This window comes from Nannobrachium achirus (assembly GCF_963921795.1).
Source record: "Nannobrachium achirus genome assembly, chromosome: 3".
In the NCBI taxonomy this organism is placed as follows: domain Eukaryota; kingdom Metazoa; phylum Chordata; class Actinopteri; order Myctophiformes; family Myctophidae; genus Nannobrachium; species Nannobrachium achirus.
This window is the reverse complement of record NC_137812.1, coordinates 75,765,601-75,781,218: the sequence shown is the minus strand read 5'-3', so window position 1 is coordinate 75,781,218 and position 15,618 is coordinate 75,765,601. Positions and strand designations below refer to the sequence as shown.

Sequence of the window (15,618 nt, the reverse complement as noted above, 5' to 3'; positions counted from 1 at the left end):
TGGAGTACTACAGTGTGACTATAGACCAGTGTTGGAGTACTACAGTGTGACCATAGACCAGTGTTCATGTTGGAGTACTACAGTGTGACTATAGACCAGTGTTCATGTTGGAGTACTACAGTGTGACTATAGACCAGTGTTCATGTTGGAGTACTACAGTGTGACTATAGACCAGTGTTCATGTTGGAGTACTACAGTGTGACTATAGACCAGTGTTGGAGTACTACAGTGTGACTATAGACCAGTGTTCATGTTGGAGTACTACAGTGTGACTATAGACCAGTGTTGGAGTACTACAGTGTGACTATAGACCAGTGTTCATGTTGGAGTACTACAGTGTGACTATAGACCAGTGTTGGAGTACTACAGTGTGACTATAGACCAGTGTTCATGTTGGAGTACTACAGTGTGACTATAGACCAGTGTTCATGTTGGAGTACTACAGTGTGACTATAGACCAGTGTTCATGTTGGAGTACTACAGTGTGACTATAGACCAGTGTTGGAGTACTACAGTGTGACTATAGACCAGTGTTCATGTTGGAGTACTACAGTGTGACTATAGACCAGTGTTCATGTTGGAGTACTACAGTGTGACTATAGACCAGTGTTCATGTTGGAGTACTACAGTGTGACTATAGACCAGTGTTGGAGTACTACAGTGTGACTATAGACCAGTGTTGGAGTACTACAGTGTGACTATAGACCAGTGTTCATGTTGGAGTACTACAGTGTGACTATAGACCAGTGTTCATGTTGGAGTACTACAGTGTGACTATAGACCAGTGTTCATGTTGGAGTACTACAGTGTGACTATAGACCAGTGTTCATGTTGGAGTACTACAGTGTGACTATAGACCAGTGTTCATGTTGGAGTACTACAGTGTGACTATAGACCAGTGTTGGAGTACTACAGTGTGACTATAGACCAGTGTTCATGTTGGAGTACTACAGTGTGACTATAGACCAGTGTTCATGTTGGAGTACTACAGTGTGACTATAGACCAGTGTTCATGTTGGAGTACTACAGTGTGACTATAGACCAGTGTTCATGTTGGAGTACTACAGTGTGACTATAGACCAGTGTTCATGTTGGAGTACTACAGTGTGACTATAGACCAGTGTTGGAGTACTACAGTGTGACTATAGACCAGTGTTCATGTTGGAGTACTACAGTGTGACTATAGACCAGTGTTCATGTTGGAGTACTACAGTGTGACTATAGACCAGTGTTCATGTTGGAGTACTACAGTGTGACTATAGACCAGTGTTGGAGTACTACAGTGTGACTATAGACCAGTGTTCATGTTGGAGTACTACAGTTAGGCCTGGGGCGGTATGGACATTTTGTTACCGCGATTACCGTCTTCCCATTTACCGCCGGTACTGCGGTAATTACCGCACCCCCGTATCTATTAATTAAGGTTCGGCGATAAGCCAAAATATTGCAATCATCTTCCCAAAAGGAGGGGCGACACAGCCTGACTGCCCGAGTTATACTTCTCCGTACAGCACAGCGTGTCTGGCTTTCAAAGGAGCAGATCTACAAGCTCACAACACGTCGCATCCGCGATGCGTTCTGAGCTTTTAGATCTGCACTGTCGGGTTACCATAGTAACGTAGGCAAGCTACGTAGGCTAGCTACTTGGGCTATTCAGACACAAACAGCTGAAGGAAGGGTTGTCGGATCGTGTACAGTGATTCTGTAAACTCACGTCACGTCTCAACTCTCAAATCGCAGTGATTGAGTGCTGCTATATACAGGTTTTAGTTACAAGACTTGACAGAAAAGGTTATAAAATCGCCGACGCGCCGCTGGACGGAGCACAACGTGCGACGGAGAAAGTAAAATAGTTTCTCCACAGTGGAGAGGCGACACAGCCTGACTGCCCGAGTTATACTTCTCCGTACAGCACAGCGTGTCTGGCTTTCAAAGGAGCAGATCTACAAGCTCACAACACGTCGCATCCGCGATGCGTTCTGAGCTTTTAGATCTGCACTGTCGGGTTACCATAGTAACGTAGGCAAGCTACGTAGGCTAGCTACTTGGGCTATTCAGACACAAACACCTGAAGGAAGGGTTGTCAGATCGTGTACAGTGATTCTGTAAACTCACGTCACGTCTCAACTCTCAAATCGCAGTGATTGAGTGCTGCTATATACAGGTTTTAGTTACAAGACTTGACAGAAAAGGTTATAAAATCGCCGACGCGCCGCTGGACGGAGTGCGACGCGGTGGAGAAAGTAAAATAGTTTCATTTTCGGCTTTAGTCCACGCGGCCCGCGCTCCGCCAGTAATCCGTATGAATAAAAATCACACCTTGTTGTGAACTGAGTGGTGGTCAAATAAAAAGAGTCAAATACATGGATTGCAATCCGCGACGCGTTGTGAGCTTGTAGATCAGACACATTTTGTCACGGAACACGCCGTGATGGAGAAGTATAAGCCAGGATTTACTTGGGTGATGTGATGTGTGTTGAACGGACGGACGGACGGACGAGGCTGCAGTGCAGACTGCACACAACAGCGCCGAAAAAGGTAAAGTAGTGGGAACACAAGCAGGAAGCTCCATTCAGCGGCAGCCACTTCCAATCAAACCACAACATTGCGTATACCTCAGCGTCGGACTTTTCTCCGTGCTCAGAGTTATGTCTCCGGCTGCAACATTAGCGCGAGCACACACAACGTTGTGCTTGCTGTTGCAGCCACCCAGTCGCGGACGTGTGTGTGTGTGTGTGTGTGTGTGTGTGTGTGCGTGTGCGTGCGTGCGTGCGTGCCCTCCTTGCTACGTGAGAGAGAGTGTGTTGAGTATGCCTGCTCAATAGCGCCCCTCCTTCAACGTGTGTGTGTGTGTGTGTGTGTGTGTGTGTGTGTGTGTGTGTGTGTTTGTGGTCTGTGTGTGTGTGGTCAAGAGAGGTATGACAGGCGACAGACATACAGACAGACAGACACGACATCGTGAAACCCAATTACAGGAGTGGCGGTGAGACCACCACTCAAAAAAAGATATGCCACAACACAAGGTAGCCTATGTATTAACATCCTTGTGTCGAGTGGATTACAGAGAAAGAGTTGTGCTCCGTACTCTATCTATGCCCTGCGTGCAGCCGTGCACTGTGTACACTGCAGGTCTCTGTGTGTGAGTGACGTATGTGGCTTCCAACGTGTGGTACACGGCCCAGAGCAGAGCGGCATGGAGCGCATGCGGTCCTCGCTTCTCCCCCGTTTTAAAACTCGCTTGTTTTCCAATAAAAAATAGACCTTTTTTTTGTCTTTTTACCGCGGTAAGCACAATGACACCGCGGTAGACCTCGGTATACCGCGGTACGGCGGTACGGCGGTTACCGCCTCCAACCCTAACTACAGTGTGACTATAGACCAGTGTTGGAGTACTACAGTGTGACTATAGACCAGTGTTGGAGTACTACAGTGTGACTATAGACCAGTGTTCATGTTGGAGTACTACAGTGTGACTATAGACCAGTGTTCATGTTGGAGTACTACAGTGTGACTATAGACCAGTGTTCATGTTGGAGTACTACAGTGTGACTATAGACCAGTGTTGGAGTACTACAGTGTGACTATAGACCAGTGTTCATGTTGGAGTACTACAGTGTGACTATAGACCAGTGTTGGAGTACTACAGTGTGACTATAGACCAGTGTTGGAGTACTACAGTGTGACTATAGACCAGTGTTGGAGTACTACAGTGTGACTATAGACCAGTGTTCATGTTGGAGTACTACAGTGTGACTATAGACCAGTGTTCATGTTGGAGTACTACAGTGTGACTATAGACCAGTGTTGGAGTACTACAGTGTGACTATAGACCAGTGTTGGAGTACTACAGTGTGACTATAGACCAGTGTTGGAGTACTACAGTGTGACTATAGACCAGTGTTCATGTTGGAGTACTACAGTGTGACTATAGACCAGTGTTGGAGTACTACAGTGTGACTATAGACCAGTGTTGGAGTACTACAGTGTGACTATAGACCAGTGTTGGAGTACTACAGTGTGACTATAGACCAGTGTTGGAGTACTACAGTGTGACTATAGACCAGTGTTCATGTTGGAGTACTACAGTGTGACTATAGACCAGTGTTCATGTTGGAGTACTACAGTGTGACTATAGACCAGTGTTCATGTTGGAGTACTACAGTGTGACTATAGACCAGTGTTCATGTTGGAGTACTACAGTGTGACTATAGACCAGTGTTCATGTTGGAGTACTACAGTGTGACTATAGACCAGTGTTGGAGTACTACAGTGTGACTATAGACCAGTGTTGGAGTACTACAGTGTGACTATAGACCAGTGTTGGAGTACTACAGTGTGACTATAGACCAGTGTTGGAGTACTACAGTGTGACTATAGACCAGTGTTGGAGTACTACAGTGTGACTATAGACCAGTGTTGGAGTACTACAGTGTGACTATAGACCAGTGTTGGAGTACTACAGTGTGACTATAGACCAGTGTTGGAGTACTACAGTGTGACTATAGACCAGTGTTCATGTTGGAGTACTACAGTGTGACTATAGACCAGTGTTGGAGTACTACAGTGTGACTATAGACCAGTGTTCATGTTGGAGTACTACAGTGTGACTATAGACCAGTGTTGGAGTACTACAGTGTGACTATAGACCAGTGTTGGAGTACTACAGTGTGACTATAGACCAGTGTTGGAGTACTACAGTGTGACTATAGACCAGTGTTGGAGTACTACAGTGTGACTATAGACCAGTGTTGGAGTACTACAGTGTGACTATAGACCAGTGTTGGAGTACTACAGTGTGACTATAGACCAGTGTTGGAGTACTACAGTGTGACTATAGACCAGTGTTCATGTTGGAGTACTACAGTGTGACTATAGACCAGTGTTGGAGTACTACAGTGTGACTATAGACCAGTGTTCATGTTGGAGTACTACAGTGTGACTATAGACCAGTGTTCATGTTGGAGTACTACAGTGTGACCATAGACCAGTGTTCATGTTGGAGTACTACAGTGTGACTATAGACCAGTGTTCATGTTGGAGTACTACAGTGTGACTATAGACCAGTGTTCATGTTGGAGTACTACAGTGTGACTATAGACCAGTGTTCATGTTGGAGTACTACAGTGTGACTATAGACCAGTGTTGGAGTACTACAGTGTGACCATAGACCAGTGTTCATGTTGGAGTACTACAGTGTGACTATAGACCAGTGTTCATGTTGGAGTACTACAGTGTGACTATAGACCAGTGTTCATGTTGGAGTACTACAGTGTGACTATAGACCAGTGTTCATGTTGGAGTACTACAGTGTGACTATAGACCAGTGTTGGAGTACTACAGTGTGACTATAGACCAGTGTTCATGTTGGAGTACTACAGTGTGACTATAGACCAGTGTTGGAGTACTACAGTGTGACTATAGACCAGTGTTCATGTTGGAGTACTACAGTGTGACTATAGACCAGTGTTGGAGTACTACAGTGTGACTATAGACCAGTGTTCATGTTGGAGTACTACAGTGTGACTATAGACCAGTGTTCATGTTGGAGTACTACAGTGTGACTATAGACCAGTGTTCATGTTGGAGTACTACAGTGTGACTATAGACCAGTGTTGGAGTACTACAGTGTGACTATAGACCAGTGTTCATGTTGGAGTACTACAGTGTGACTATAGACCAGTGTTCATGTTGGAGTACTACAGTGTGACTATAGACCAGTGTTCATGTTGGAGTACTACAGTGTGACTATAGACCAGTGTTGGAGTACTACAGTGTGACTATAGACCAGTGTTCATGTTGGAGTACTACAGTGTGACTATAGACCAGTGTTCATGTTGGAGTACTACAGTGTGACTATAGACCAGTGTTCATGTTGGAGTACTACAGTGTGACTATAGACCAGTGTTCATGTTGGAGTACTACAGTGTGACTATAGACCAGTGTTCATGTTGGAGTACTACAGTGTGACTATAGACCAGTGTTGGAGTACTACAGTGTGACTATAGACCAGTGTTCATGTTGGAGTACTACAGTGTGACTATAGACCAGTGTTCATGTTGGAGTACTACAGTGTGACTATAGACCAGTGTTCATGTTGGAGTACTACAGTGTGACTATAGACCAGTGTTCATGTTGGAGTACTACAGTGTGACTATAGACCAGTGTTCATGTTGGAGTACTACAGTGTGACTATAGACCAGTGTTGGAGTACTACAGTGTGACTATAGATCAGTGTTCATGTTGGAGTACTACAGTGTGACTATAGACCAGTGTTCATGTTGGAGTACTACAGTGTGACTATAGACCAGTGTTCATGTTGGAGTACTACAGTGTGACTATAGACCAGTGTTGGAGTACTACAGTGTGACTATAGACCAGTGTTCATGTTGGAGTACTACAGTGTGACTATAGACCAGTGTTGGAGTACTACAGTGTGACTATAGACCAGTGTTGGAGTACTACAGTGTGACTATAGACCAGTGTTCATGTTGGAGTACTACAGTGTGACTATAGACCAGTGTTCATGTTGGAGTACTACAGTGTGACTATAGACCAGTGTTCATGTTGGAGTACTACAGTGTGACTATAGACCAGTGTTGGAGTACTACAGTGTGACTATAGACCAGTGTTCATGTTGGAGTACTACAGTGTGACTATAGACCAGTGTTGGAGTACTACAGTGTGACTATAGACCAGTGTTGGAGTACTACAGTGTGACTATAGACCAGTGTTGGAGTACTACAGTGTGACTATAGACCAGTGTTCATGTTGGAGTACTACAGTGTGACTATAGACCAGTGTTCATGTTGGAGTACTACAGTGTGACTATAGACCAGTGTTGGAGTACTACAGTGTGACTATAGACCAGTGTTGGAGTACTACAGTGTGACTATAGACCAGTGTTGGAGTACTACAGTGTGACTATAGACCAGTGTTCATGTTGGAGTACTACAGTGTGACTATAGACCAGTGTTGGAGTACTACAGTGTGACTATAGACCAGTCTTGGAGTACTACAGTGTGACTATAGACCAGTGTTGGAGTACTACAGTGTGACTATAGACCAGTGTTCATGTTGGAGTACTACAGTGTGACTATAGACCAGTGTTCATGTTGGAGTACTACAGTGTGACTATAGACCAGTGTTCATGTTGGAGTACTACAGTGTGACTATAGACCAGTGTTCATGTTGGAGTACTACAGTGTGACTATAGACCAGTGTTCATGTTGGAGTACTACAGTGTGACTATAGACCAGTGTTCATGTTGGAGTACTACAGTGTGACTATAGACCAGTGTTGGAGTACTACAGTGTGACTATAGACCAGTGTTGGAGTACTACAGTGTGACTATAGACCAGTGTTGGAGTACTACAGTGTGACTATAGACCAGTGTTGGAGTACTACAGTGTGACTATAGACCAGTGTTGGAGTACTACAGTGTGACTATAGACCAGTGTTGGAGTACTACAGTGTGACTATAGACCAGTGTTGGAGTACTACAGTGTGACTATAGACCAGTGTTCATGTTGGAGTACTACAGTGTGACTATAGACCAGTGTTGGAGTACTACAGTGTGACTATAGACCAGTGTTCATGTTGGAGTACTACAGTGTGACTATAGACCAGTGTTGGAGTACTACAGTGTGACTATAGACCAGTGTTGGAGTACTACAGTGTGACTATAGACCAGTGTTGGAGTACTACAGTGTGACTATAGACCAGTGTTGGAGTACTACAGTGTGACTATAGACCAGTGTTGGAGTACTACAGTGTGACTATAGACCAGTGTTGGAGTACTACAGTGTGACTATAGACCAGTGTTGGAGTACTACAGTGTGACTATAGACCAGTGTTCATGTTGGAGTACTACAGTGTGACTATAGACCAGTGTTGGAGTACTACAGTGTGACTATAGACCAGTGTTCATGTTGGAGTACTACAGTGTGACTATAGACCAGTGTTCATGTTGGAGTACTACAGTGTGACCATAGACCAGTGTTCATGTTGGAGTACTACAGTGTGACTATAGACCAGTGTTCATGTTGGAGTACTACAGTGTGACTATAGACCAGTGTTCATGTTGGAGTACTACAGTGTGACTATAGACCAGTGTTCATGTTGGAGTACTACAGTGTGACTATAGACCAGTGTTGGAGTACTACAGTGTGACCATAGACCAGTGTTCATGTTGGAGTACTACAGTGTGACTATAGACCAGTGTTCATGTTGGAGTACTACAGTGTGACTATAGACCAGTGTTCATGTTGGAGTACTACAGTGTGACTATAGACCAGTGTTCATGTTGGAGTACTACAGTGTGACTATAGACCAGTGTTGGAGTACTACAGTGTGACTATAGACCAGTGTTCATGTTGGAGTACTACAGTGTGACTATAGACCAGTGTTGGAGTACTACAGTGTGACTATAGACCAGTGTTCATGTTGGAGTACTACAGTGTGACTATAGACCAGTGTTGGAGTACTACAGTGTGACTATAGACCAGTGTTCATGTTGGAGTACTACAGTGTGACTATAGACCAGTGTTCATGTTGGAGTACTACAGTGTGACTATAGACCAGTGTTCATGTTGGAGTACTACAGTGTGACTATAGACCAGTGTTGGAGTACTACAGTGTGACTATAGACCAGTGTTCATGTTGGAGTACTACAGTGTGACTATAGACCAGTGTTCATGTTGGAGTACTACAGTGTGACTATAGACCAGTGTTCATGTTGGAGTACTACAGTGTGACTATAGACCAGTGTTGGAGTACTACAGTGTGACTATAGACCAGTGTTGGAGTACTACAGTGTGACTATAGACCAGTGTTCATGTTGGAGTACTACAGTGTGACTATAGACCAGTGTTCATGTTGGAGTACTACAGTGTGACTATAGACCAGTGTTCATGTTGGAGTACTACAGTGTGACTATAGACCAGTGTTCATGTTGGAGTACTACAGTGTGACTATAGACCAGTGTTCATGTTGGAGTACTACAGTGTGACTATAGACCAGTGTTGGAGTACTACAGTGTGACTATAGACCAGTGTTCATGTTGGAGTACTACAGTGTGACTATAGACCAGTGTTCATGTTGGAGTACTACAGTGTGACTATAGACCAGTGTTCATGTTGGAGTACTACAGTGTGACTATAGACCAGTGTTCATGTTGGAGTACTACAGTGTGACTATAGACCAGTGTTCATGTTGGAGTACTACAGTGTGACTATAGACCAGTGTTGGAGTACTACAGTGTGACTATAGACCAGTGTTCATGTTGGAGTACTACAGTGTGACTATAGACCAGTGTTCATGTTGGAGTACTACAGTGTGACTATAGACCAGTGTTCATGTTGGAGTACTACAGTGTGACTATAGACCAGTGTTGGAGTACTACAGTGTGACTATAGACCAGTGTTCATGTTGGAGTACTACAGTGTGACTATAGACCAGTGTTGGAGTACTACAGTGTGACTATAGACCAGTGTTGGAGTACTACAGTGTGACTATAGACCAGTGTTCATGTTGGAGTACTACAGTGTGACTATAGACCAGTGTTCATGTTGGAGTACTACAGTGTGACTATAGACCAGTGTTCATGTTGGAGTACTACAGTGTGACTATAGACCAGTGTTGGAGTACTACAGTGTGACTATAGACCAGTGTTCATGTTGGAGTACTACAGTGTGACTATAGACCAGTGTTGGAGTACTACAGTGTGACTATAGACCAGTGTTGGAGTACTACAGTGTGACTATAGACCAGTGTTGGAGTACTACAGTGTGACTATAGACCAGTGTTCATGTTGGAGTACTACAGTGTGACTATAGACCAGTGTTCATGTTGGAGTACTACAGTGTGACTATAGACCAGTGTTGGAGTACTACAGTGTGACTATAGACCAGTGTTGGAGTACTACAGTGTGACTATAGACCAGTGTTGGAGTACTACAGTGTGACTATAGACCAGTGTTCATGTTGGAGTACTACAGTGTGACTATAGACCAGTGTTGGAGTACTACAGTGTGACTATAGACCAGTGTTGGAGTACTACAGTGTGACTATAGACCAGTGTTGGAGTACTACAGTGTGACTATAGACCAGTGTTCATGTTGGAGTACTACAGTGTGACTATAGACCAGTGTTCATGTTGGAGTACTACAGTGTGACTATAGACCAGTGTTCATGTTGGAGTACTACAGTGTGACTATAGACCAGTGTTCATGTTGGAGTACTACAGTGTGACTATAGACCAGTGTTCATGTTGGAGTACTACAGTGTGACTATAGACCAGTGTTCATGTTGGAGTACTACAGTGTGACTATAGACCAGTGTTCATGTTGGAGTACTACAGTGTGACCATAGACCAGTGTTGGAGTACTACAGTGTGACCATAGACCAGTGTTGGAGTACTACAGTGTGACTATAGACCAGTGTTCATGTTGGAGTACTACAGTGTGACTATAGACCAGTGTTCATGTTGGAGTACTACAGTGTGACTATAGACCAGTGTTTTGTAGTGTTGGAGTACTACAGTGTGACTATAGACCAGTGTTGGAGTACTACAGTGTGACTATAGACCAGTGTTGGAGTACTACAGTGTGACTATAGACCAGTGTTGGAGTACTACAGTGTGACTATAGACCAGTGTTGGAGTACTACAGTGTGACTATAGACCAGTGTTCATGTTGGAGTACTACAGTGTGACTATAGACCAGTGTTCATGTTGGAGTACTACAGTGTGACTATAGACCAGTGTTCATGTTGGAGTACTACAGTGTGACTATAGACCAGTGTTTTGTCATGTTGGAGTACTACAGTGTGACTATAGACCAGTGTTTTGTCATGTTGGAGTACTACAGTGTGACTATAGACCAGTGTTTTGTCATGTTGGAGTACTACAGTGTGACTATAGACCAGTGTTTTGTCATGTTGGAGTACTACAGTGTGACTATAGACCAGTGTTTTGTCATGTTGGAGTACTACAGTGTGACTATAGACCAGTGTTCATGTTGGAGTACTACAGTGTGACTATAGACCAGTGTTTTGTCATGTTGGAGTACTACAGTGTGACTATAGACCAGTGTTTTGTCATGTTGGAGTACTACAGTGTGACTATAGACCAGTGTTCATGTTGGAGTACTACAGTGTGACCATAGACCAGTGTTGGAGTACTACAGTGTGACTATAGACCAGTGTTGGAGTACTACAGTGTGACTATAGACCAGTGTTGGAGTACTACAGTGTGACTATAGACCAGTGTTGGAGTACTACAGTGTGACTATAGACCAGTGTTTTGTCATGTTGGAGTACTACAGTGTGACTATAGACCAGTGTTTTGTCATGTTGGAGTACTACAGTGTGACTATAGACCAGTGTTCATGTTGGAGTACTACAGTGTGACTATAGACCAGTGTTGGAGTACTACAGTGTGACTATAGACCAGTGTTTTGTCATGTTGGAGTACTACAGTGTGACTATAGACCAGTGTTTTGTAGTGTTGGAGTACTACAGTGTGACTATAGACCAGTGTTGGAGTACTACAGTGTGACTATAGACCAGTGTTTTGTCATGTTGGAGTACTACAGTGTGACTATAGACCAGTGTTTTGTCATGTTGGAGTACTACAGTGTGACTATAGACCAGTGTTTTGTCTCTGCGTACTTTCTATGACGTTAGTCTTGTTTAATGAATTACATTAAGTTCCACATTGCAGGCTTAAACATCAAGGACAAACACATGGGATTTTCAATACGTTTCCATTCTGTCTGTGAAAGATAAAAATATAAAGTTGTATTTATTCGGTGTGCATCGCTGATCTTCTCTTCCATGTTGTGTCTTTGCAGAGATCGTTCTGACACAGTCGTGGCCGGAGCCTCCAGACCAGTATGTAAACAAACTAACAACAAAACACCACACACACACACACACGCGTGCACATGCGCACACACACACACACACACACACACACACACACACACACACACACACACACACACACACACACACACACACGCTTCCTCTCTCTCTCTCTCTCTCTCTCTCTCTCTCTCTCTCTCTCTCTCTCTCTCTCTCTCTCTCTCTCTCTCTCGCGCGCTCTCTCCATCTTTCTCTTTGTCTCAAAACCACACTTGTTTTTTTACCTCAACAAGCGTTCTCTATGTGATGGATGACTCTGTGAGTTGTGTGTAGCCTCTTGTTCACATGTGTTGTTATAATGAACTGTTACTGGGTGTCAGTCAGAGGAGCCATCCTAAAGTCCACCCTAACGTCCCTGTCGCCTGCAGCTTGTCGTTTCTCACCCAAAAGATGCAGGATCAGCTGTTAGACTCTGGAATGACCAGAGGACAATTAGGGGTGTCACGGTTTCGCCTAATCCAAGTTTCCATTTGACATTACATTTTACGGTCACAAATTGTTTTCCCAGTGAAGTCTGTATCATTCATTTAGGCCAGAGGTCGGCAACCTTTTTGATATGAAGTGTCATTAAGTTGAATTATTATGACATCACAACAGATTGAGATTGTCCAGATAGGAAGAAATGTCAGAACATGTTGTCTTTCACACCAGGACATTGTAATGATCAATAGACTCATAAACAAACACAAGCCTGTAACATACTCCATAACAGATTTATTGACAGTCAAGTCAGTCAAGAAATGATTACCGTACAATTCATAATATAAAGCCATTTAACACTTATTGCACACTAATGAATGATTGTTTTAATGATAGGCAAAACATTTTTTACTTTTGTCAGTTGTCATCTTCATAGATGGTGGTCAGCCACAAACTCGGACACAACAACTGGACAATAAAAAAAAGATTCCAGTTCTGTTCAGAATTTGTCGTCTCACGTCTTTCCACAAAATATTAGAAATATGTGGTGCTCATTATCAATTTAAATGAACTATCTGACAATGTGAGGCGTTGTGAGCATGGAGATTAACTATCTCACAATGTGAGGCGTTGTGAGCATGGAGATTGCCTCTATTCACAATTTCTGCCTCTAATATTTGACAATTTGGACAATGTTTAATTTGTCATTTTAGAGGCATCAAAAAGTCCTTAAATTGTCACTTTAGAAATGTGCAGATACCCTCTATACACTTAAACTTTATGTTGGTTTGATTACTGTTGAGTGAGAAAACAATGTCACACATTAAGTTAATCATCTGGGGACCCCCCAAAATAATTTGGGGACCCCCTGGGGGTCCCGACCCACAGGTTGAGAACCACTGGCCTAAACCCTGGTTCAGAATAACAAAATAAATATTAAACAGACTTATAGCTTCCCTCGGACGCGTGCATGCATTAGTAAGGGAAAGTTAGCCAAGTGTTAGACCAATCTGGGAACTAAATCTAAATCAATATCTTTCTTCACAAATGTGTTCATAAAGGTGTCTACTATCACCTCAGAATTTTGTCAAACCCAACTCCCTTGATATACTTTGCAATCAAAGTTGGTGGTATCCCGAGGGCCTGGGATTAAAGGGGGGGGGGGAAATAAAATGGCCAATATGAGCGTATGAGTTGTGTAATTAGGGTATTGTTGGGCTGCTGAATCTATTCCAACCATTAGTTTTCAGTTATAATGACTCCTTGGCCATGAAATGGGTCTAATTGGCTAAGGCTTAGCCAATCATGTCATTCGAGTTCACCTGTGTCCTGTTAGTCCCTATGTTTTAAACCCTTTTGAGTGTTCCTTGTCAGATTGCATCATGTTATCCTGTGTGTCATGATGTGCGCTTACCCACCTGATCTTCAATAGTTTTCATGAATTCAAACCCTACTCCAACCATTTTTTTATTGCCAATATTATGTCTCATAGACACACAAAAGTAGTTATGGCCTATTTTATGGCCAAGGAGTCATTTGAATTGAAAACTAATGGTTGGAATGGATTCAGCAGCCCAGAAATACCCAAATTACACAATACAACTCATACGTTCATATTGGCCATTTTCTTTTTCGCCCTTTAATCCCAGGCCCTCGGGATACCCAATAACTTTGATTGGCTCCCACAAAGTATGTCAAGGGAGTTGGGTTTGACAAAGTTCAGAGGTGATAGTAGACACCTTTATGAACACATTTGTGAAGAAAGATATTGATCTAGATTTAGTACCCAGATTGGTCTTGCACTTGGCTAACTTTCCCTCGCTACATGCACTAAACGAGAATCGTGATCCATCTTGTAATGTCGATTCACTGAATTGGAGCGTGATTCTGTTTCAATCCTGACACCCCTAATGAGGACAATCCTCCTGTATTTGAACTTCAGAGCTGAGTTGAGTCGGCAGCAGAAACAGCAGGCTGAACAGGGAAAACGGTGCTTTGGTTTGGTAGTCCCCCCTGACACCATTAACCACCATAATGTTACATTACTGGCTCCTTGGCATTGATTGATTTGAGCAATCAAAGTGTTAACTGTTGACTGTATTTCATGATGAAAAGGTTGTGTGTTCATTCAGTAGCCTGCTTCTGTCCAGGCCAATGTGATCACTTTATTGTTTGAAGTGTTTTCACTGTCATTTTGTTTCATGTGAAAATATCTTTCTTTTGTTTTCAACTTTTGATGGTGGTGTTTTCACAAGGCAGTGTAGTAAAACAGTTGTGGCTGGGATTGAAATTCATTCTGTGAAAATGGAACAACAAAACCAATGCCGATTTATGCTCTGTTGTACTCCGGTGTCCCGGCCTCGAATATAGGAGACTTTAATGGCCTATTTCTGGTTCACCCATCGTACTGCAGGGTATAAATCTGGCTTAAAGCAATTAGACGGTTTGGTAAAGGTTGTGTACTATTTATTACCTCATTATGTACATACCGTTGTTGATTAGAATGAATTAATAATCCACAAATAATGTCTCATTTACTTCCATTGTAATTCAATTCAATGTTATTAAAGTGTCAAATCACAACAAGTCAGGACACTTTTCATGTCGACAGAGAGGCCACCTATCCCACCCTGAACAAGCTTGTCTTATATCTAAAATCTCCCCCTTAACTCAAATACCTGGAACGCGCCTGAGTCGCGTTCGATTTTAACCACTTTAACCATTACTTTATGCTTTAACTTAAGAAAAATAGCAGATATACAAGCTCACAACGCGGCACTGCGCTGCGAGCTTGTAGATCTGCTATTTTTGAAAAATCGTGAAAATGAGTGCAAGTCTTTGAATATGTTTGACCCGATCTTTGACCCGACTTCCAAATCCTTCTTCTAAATCATGCTGTTCTCAAACTTTGTCATGTCAAGGACCCCCAAAATTACATGTATTTGGCCACGGACCCCCATCTCAAAACATGTTGTTCCAGGGACCACCCAGAAGCAAATATTAAAGTTACAAATGTTCGCTTTTAAGTAGATATATTCAAAGACTTGCAAAAAAAAATCATGATTTTTCAAAAATAGCAGATCTACAAGCTCGCTTGCTGCGCTGTGAGCTTGTATATCTGCTTTCTGTGGTTTGAGGCTTCAGTGGGTGGGTGCATGCGTACAAGTGGTTAAATATGTACTTTGACACAATAAGCCGGCAATTTACATTACATTAAAATACAACTTTAGAGAAAAGAAAAAGTGAATGTTAAAATGTTTTCATTTGCTTTGTTCTA

General features: G+C 42.9%; 1 protein-coding gene across 2 annotated transcripts in view; it reads left to right on the top strand.

Moving 5' to 3' along the window:
- LOC308281333 (uncharacterized protein) overlaps positions 1-15,618 on the top strand; it is a 97,292-nt gene that overhangs the window by 15,472 nt on the left and 66,202 nt on the right. For both annotated transcript variants that reach the window (XM_080721490.1, XM_080721489.1), the window contains exon 3: positions 11,849-11,888. In XM_080721490.1, coding sequence (XP_080577616.1) covers positions 11,849-11,888 — 40 coding nt within the window. The remainder of the gene's footprint in view (positions 1-11,848; positions 11,889-15,618) is intronic.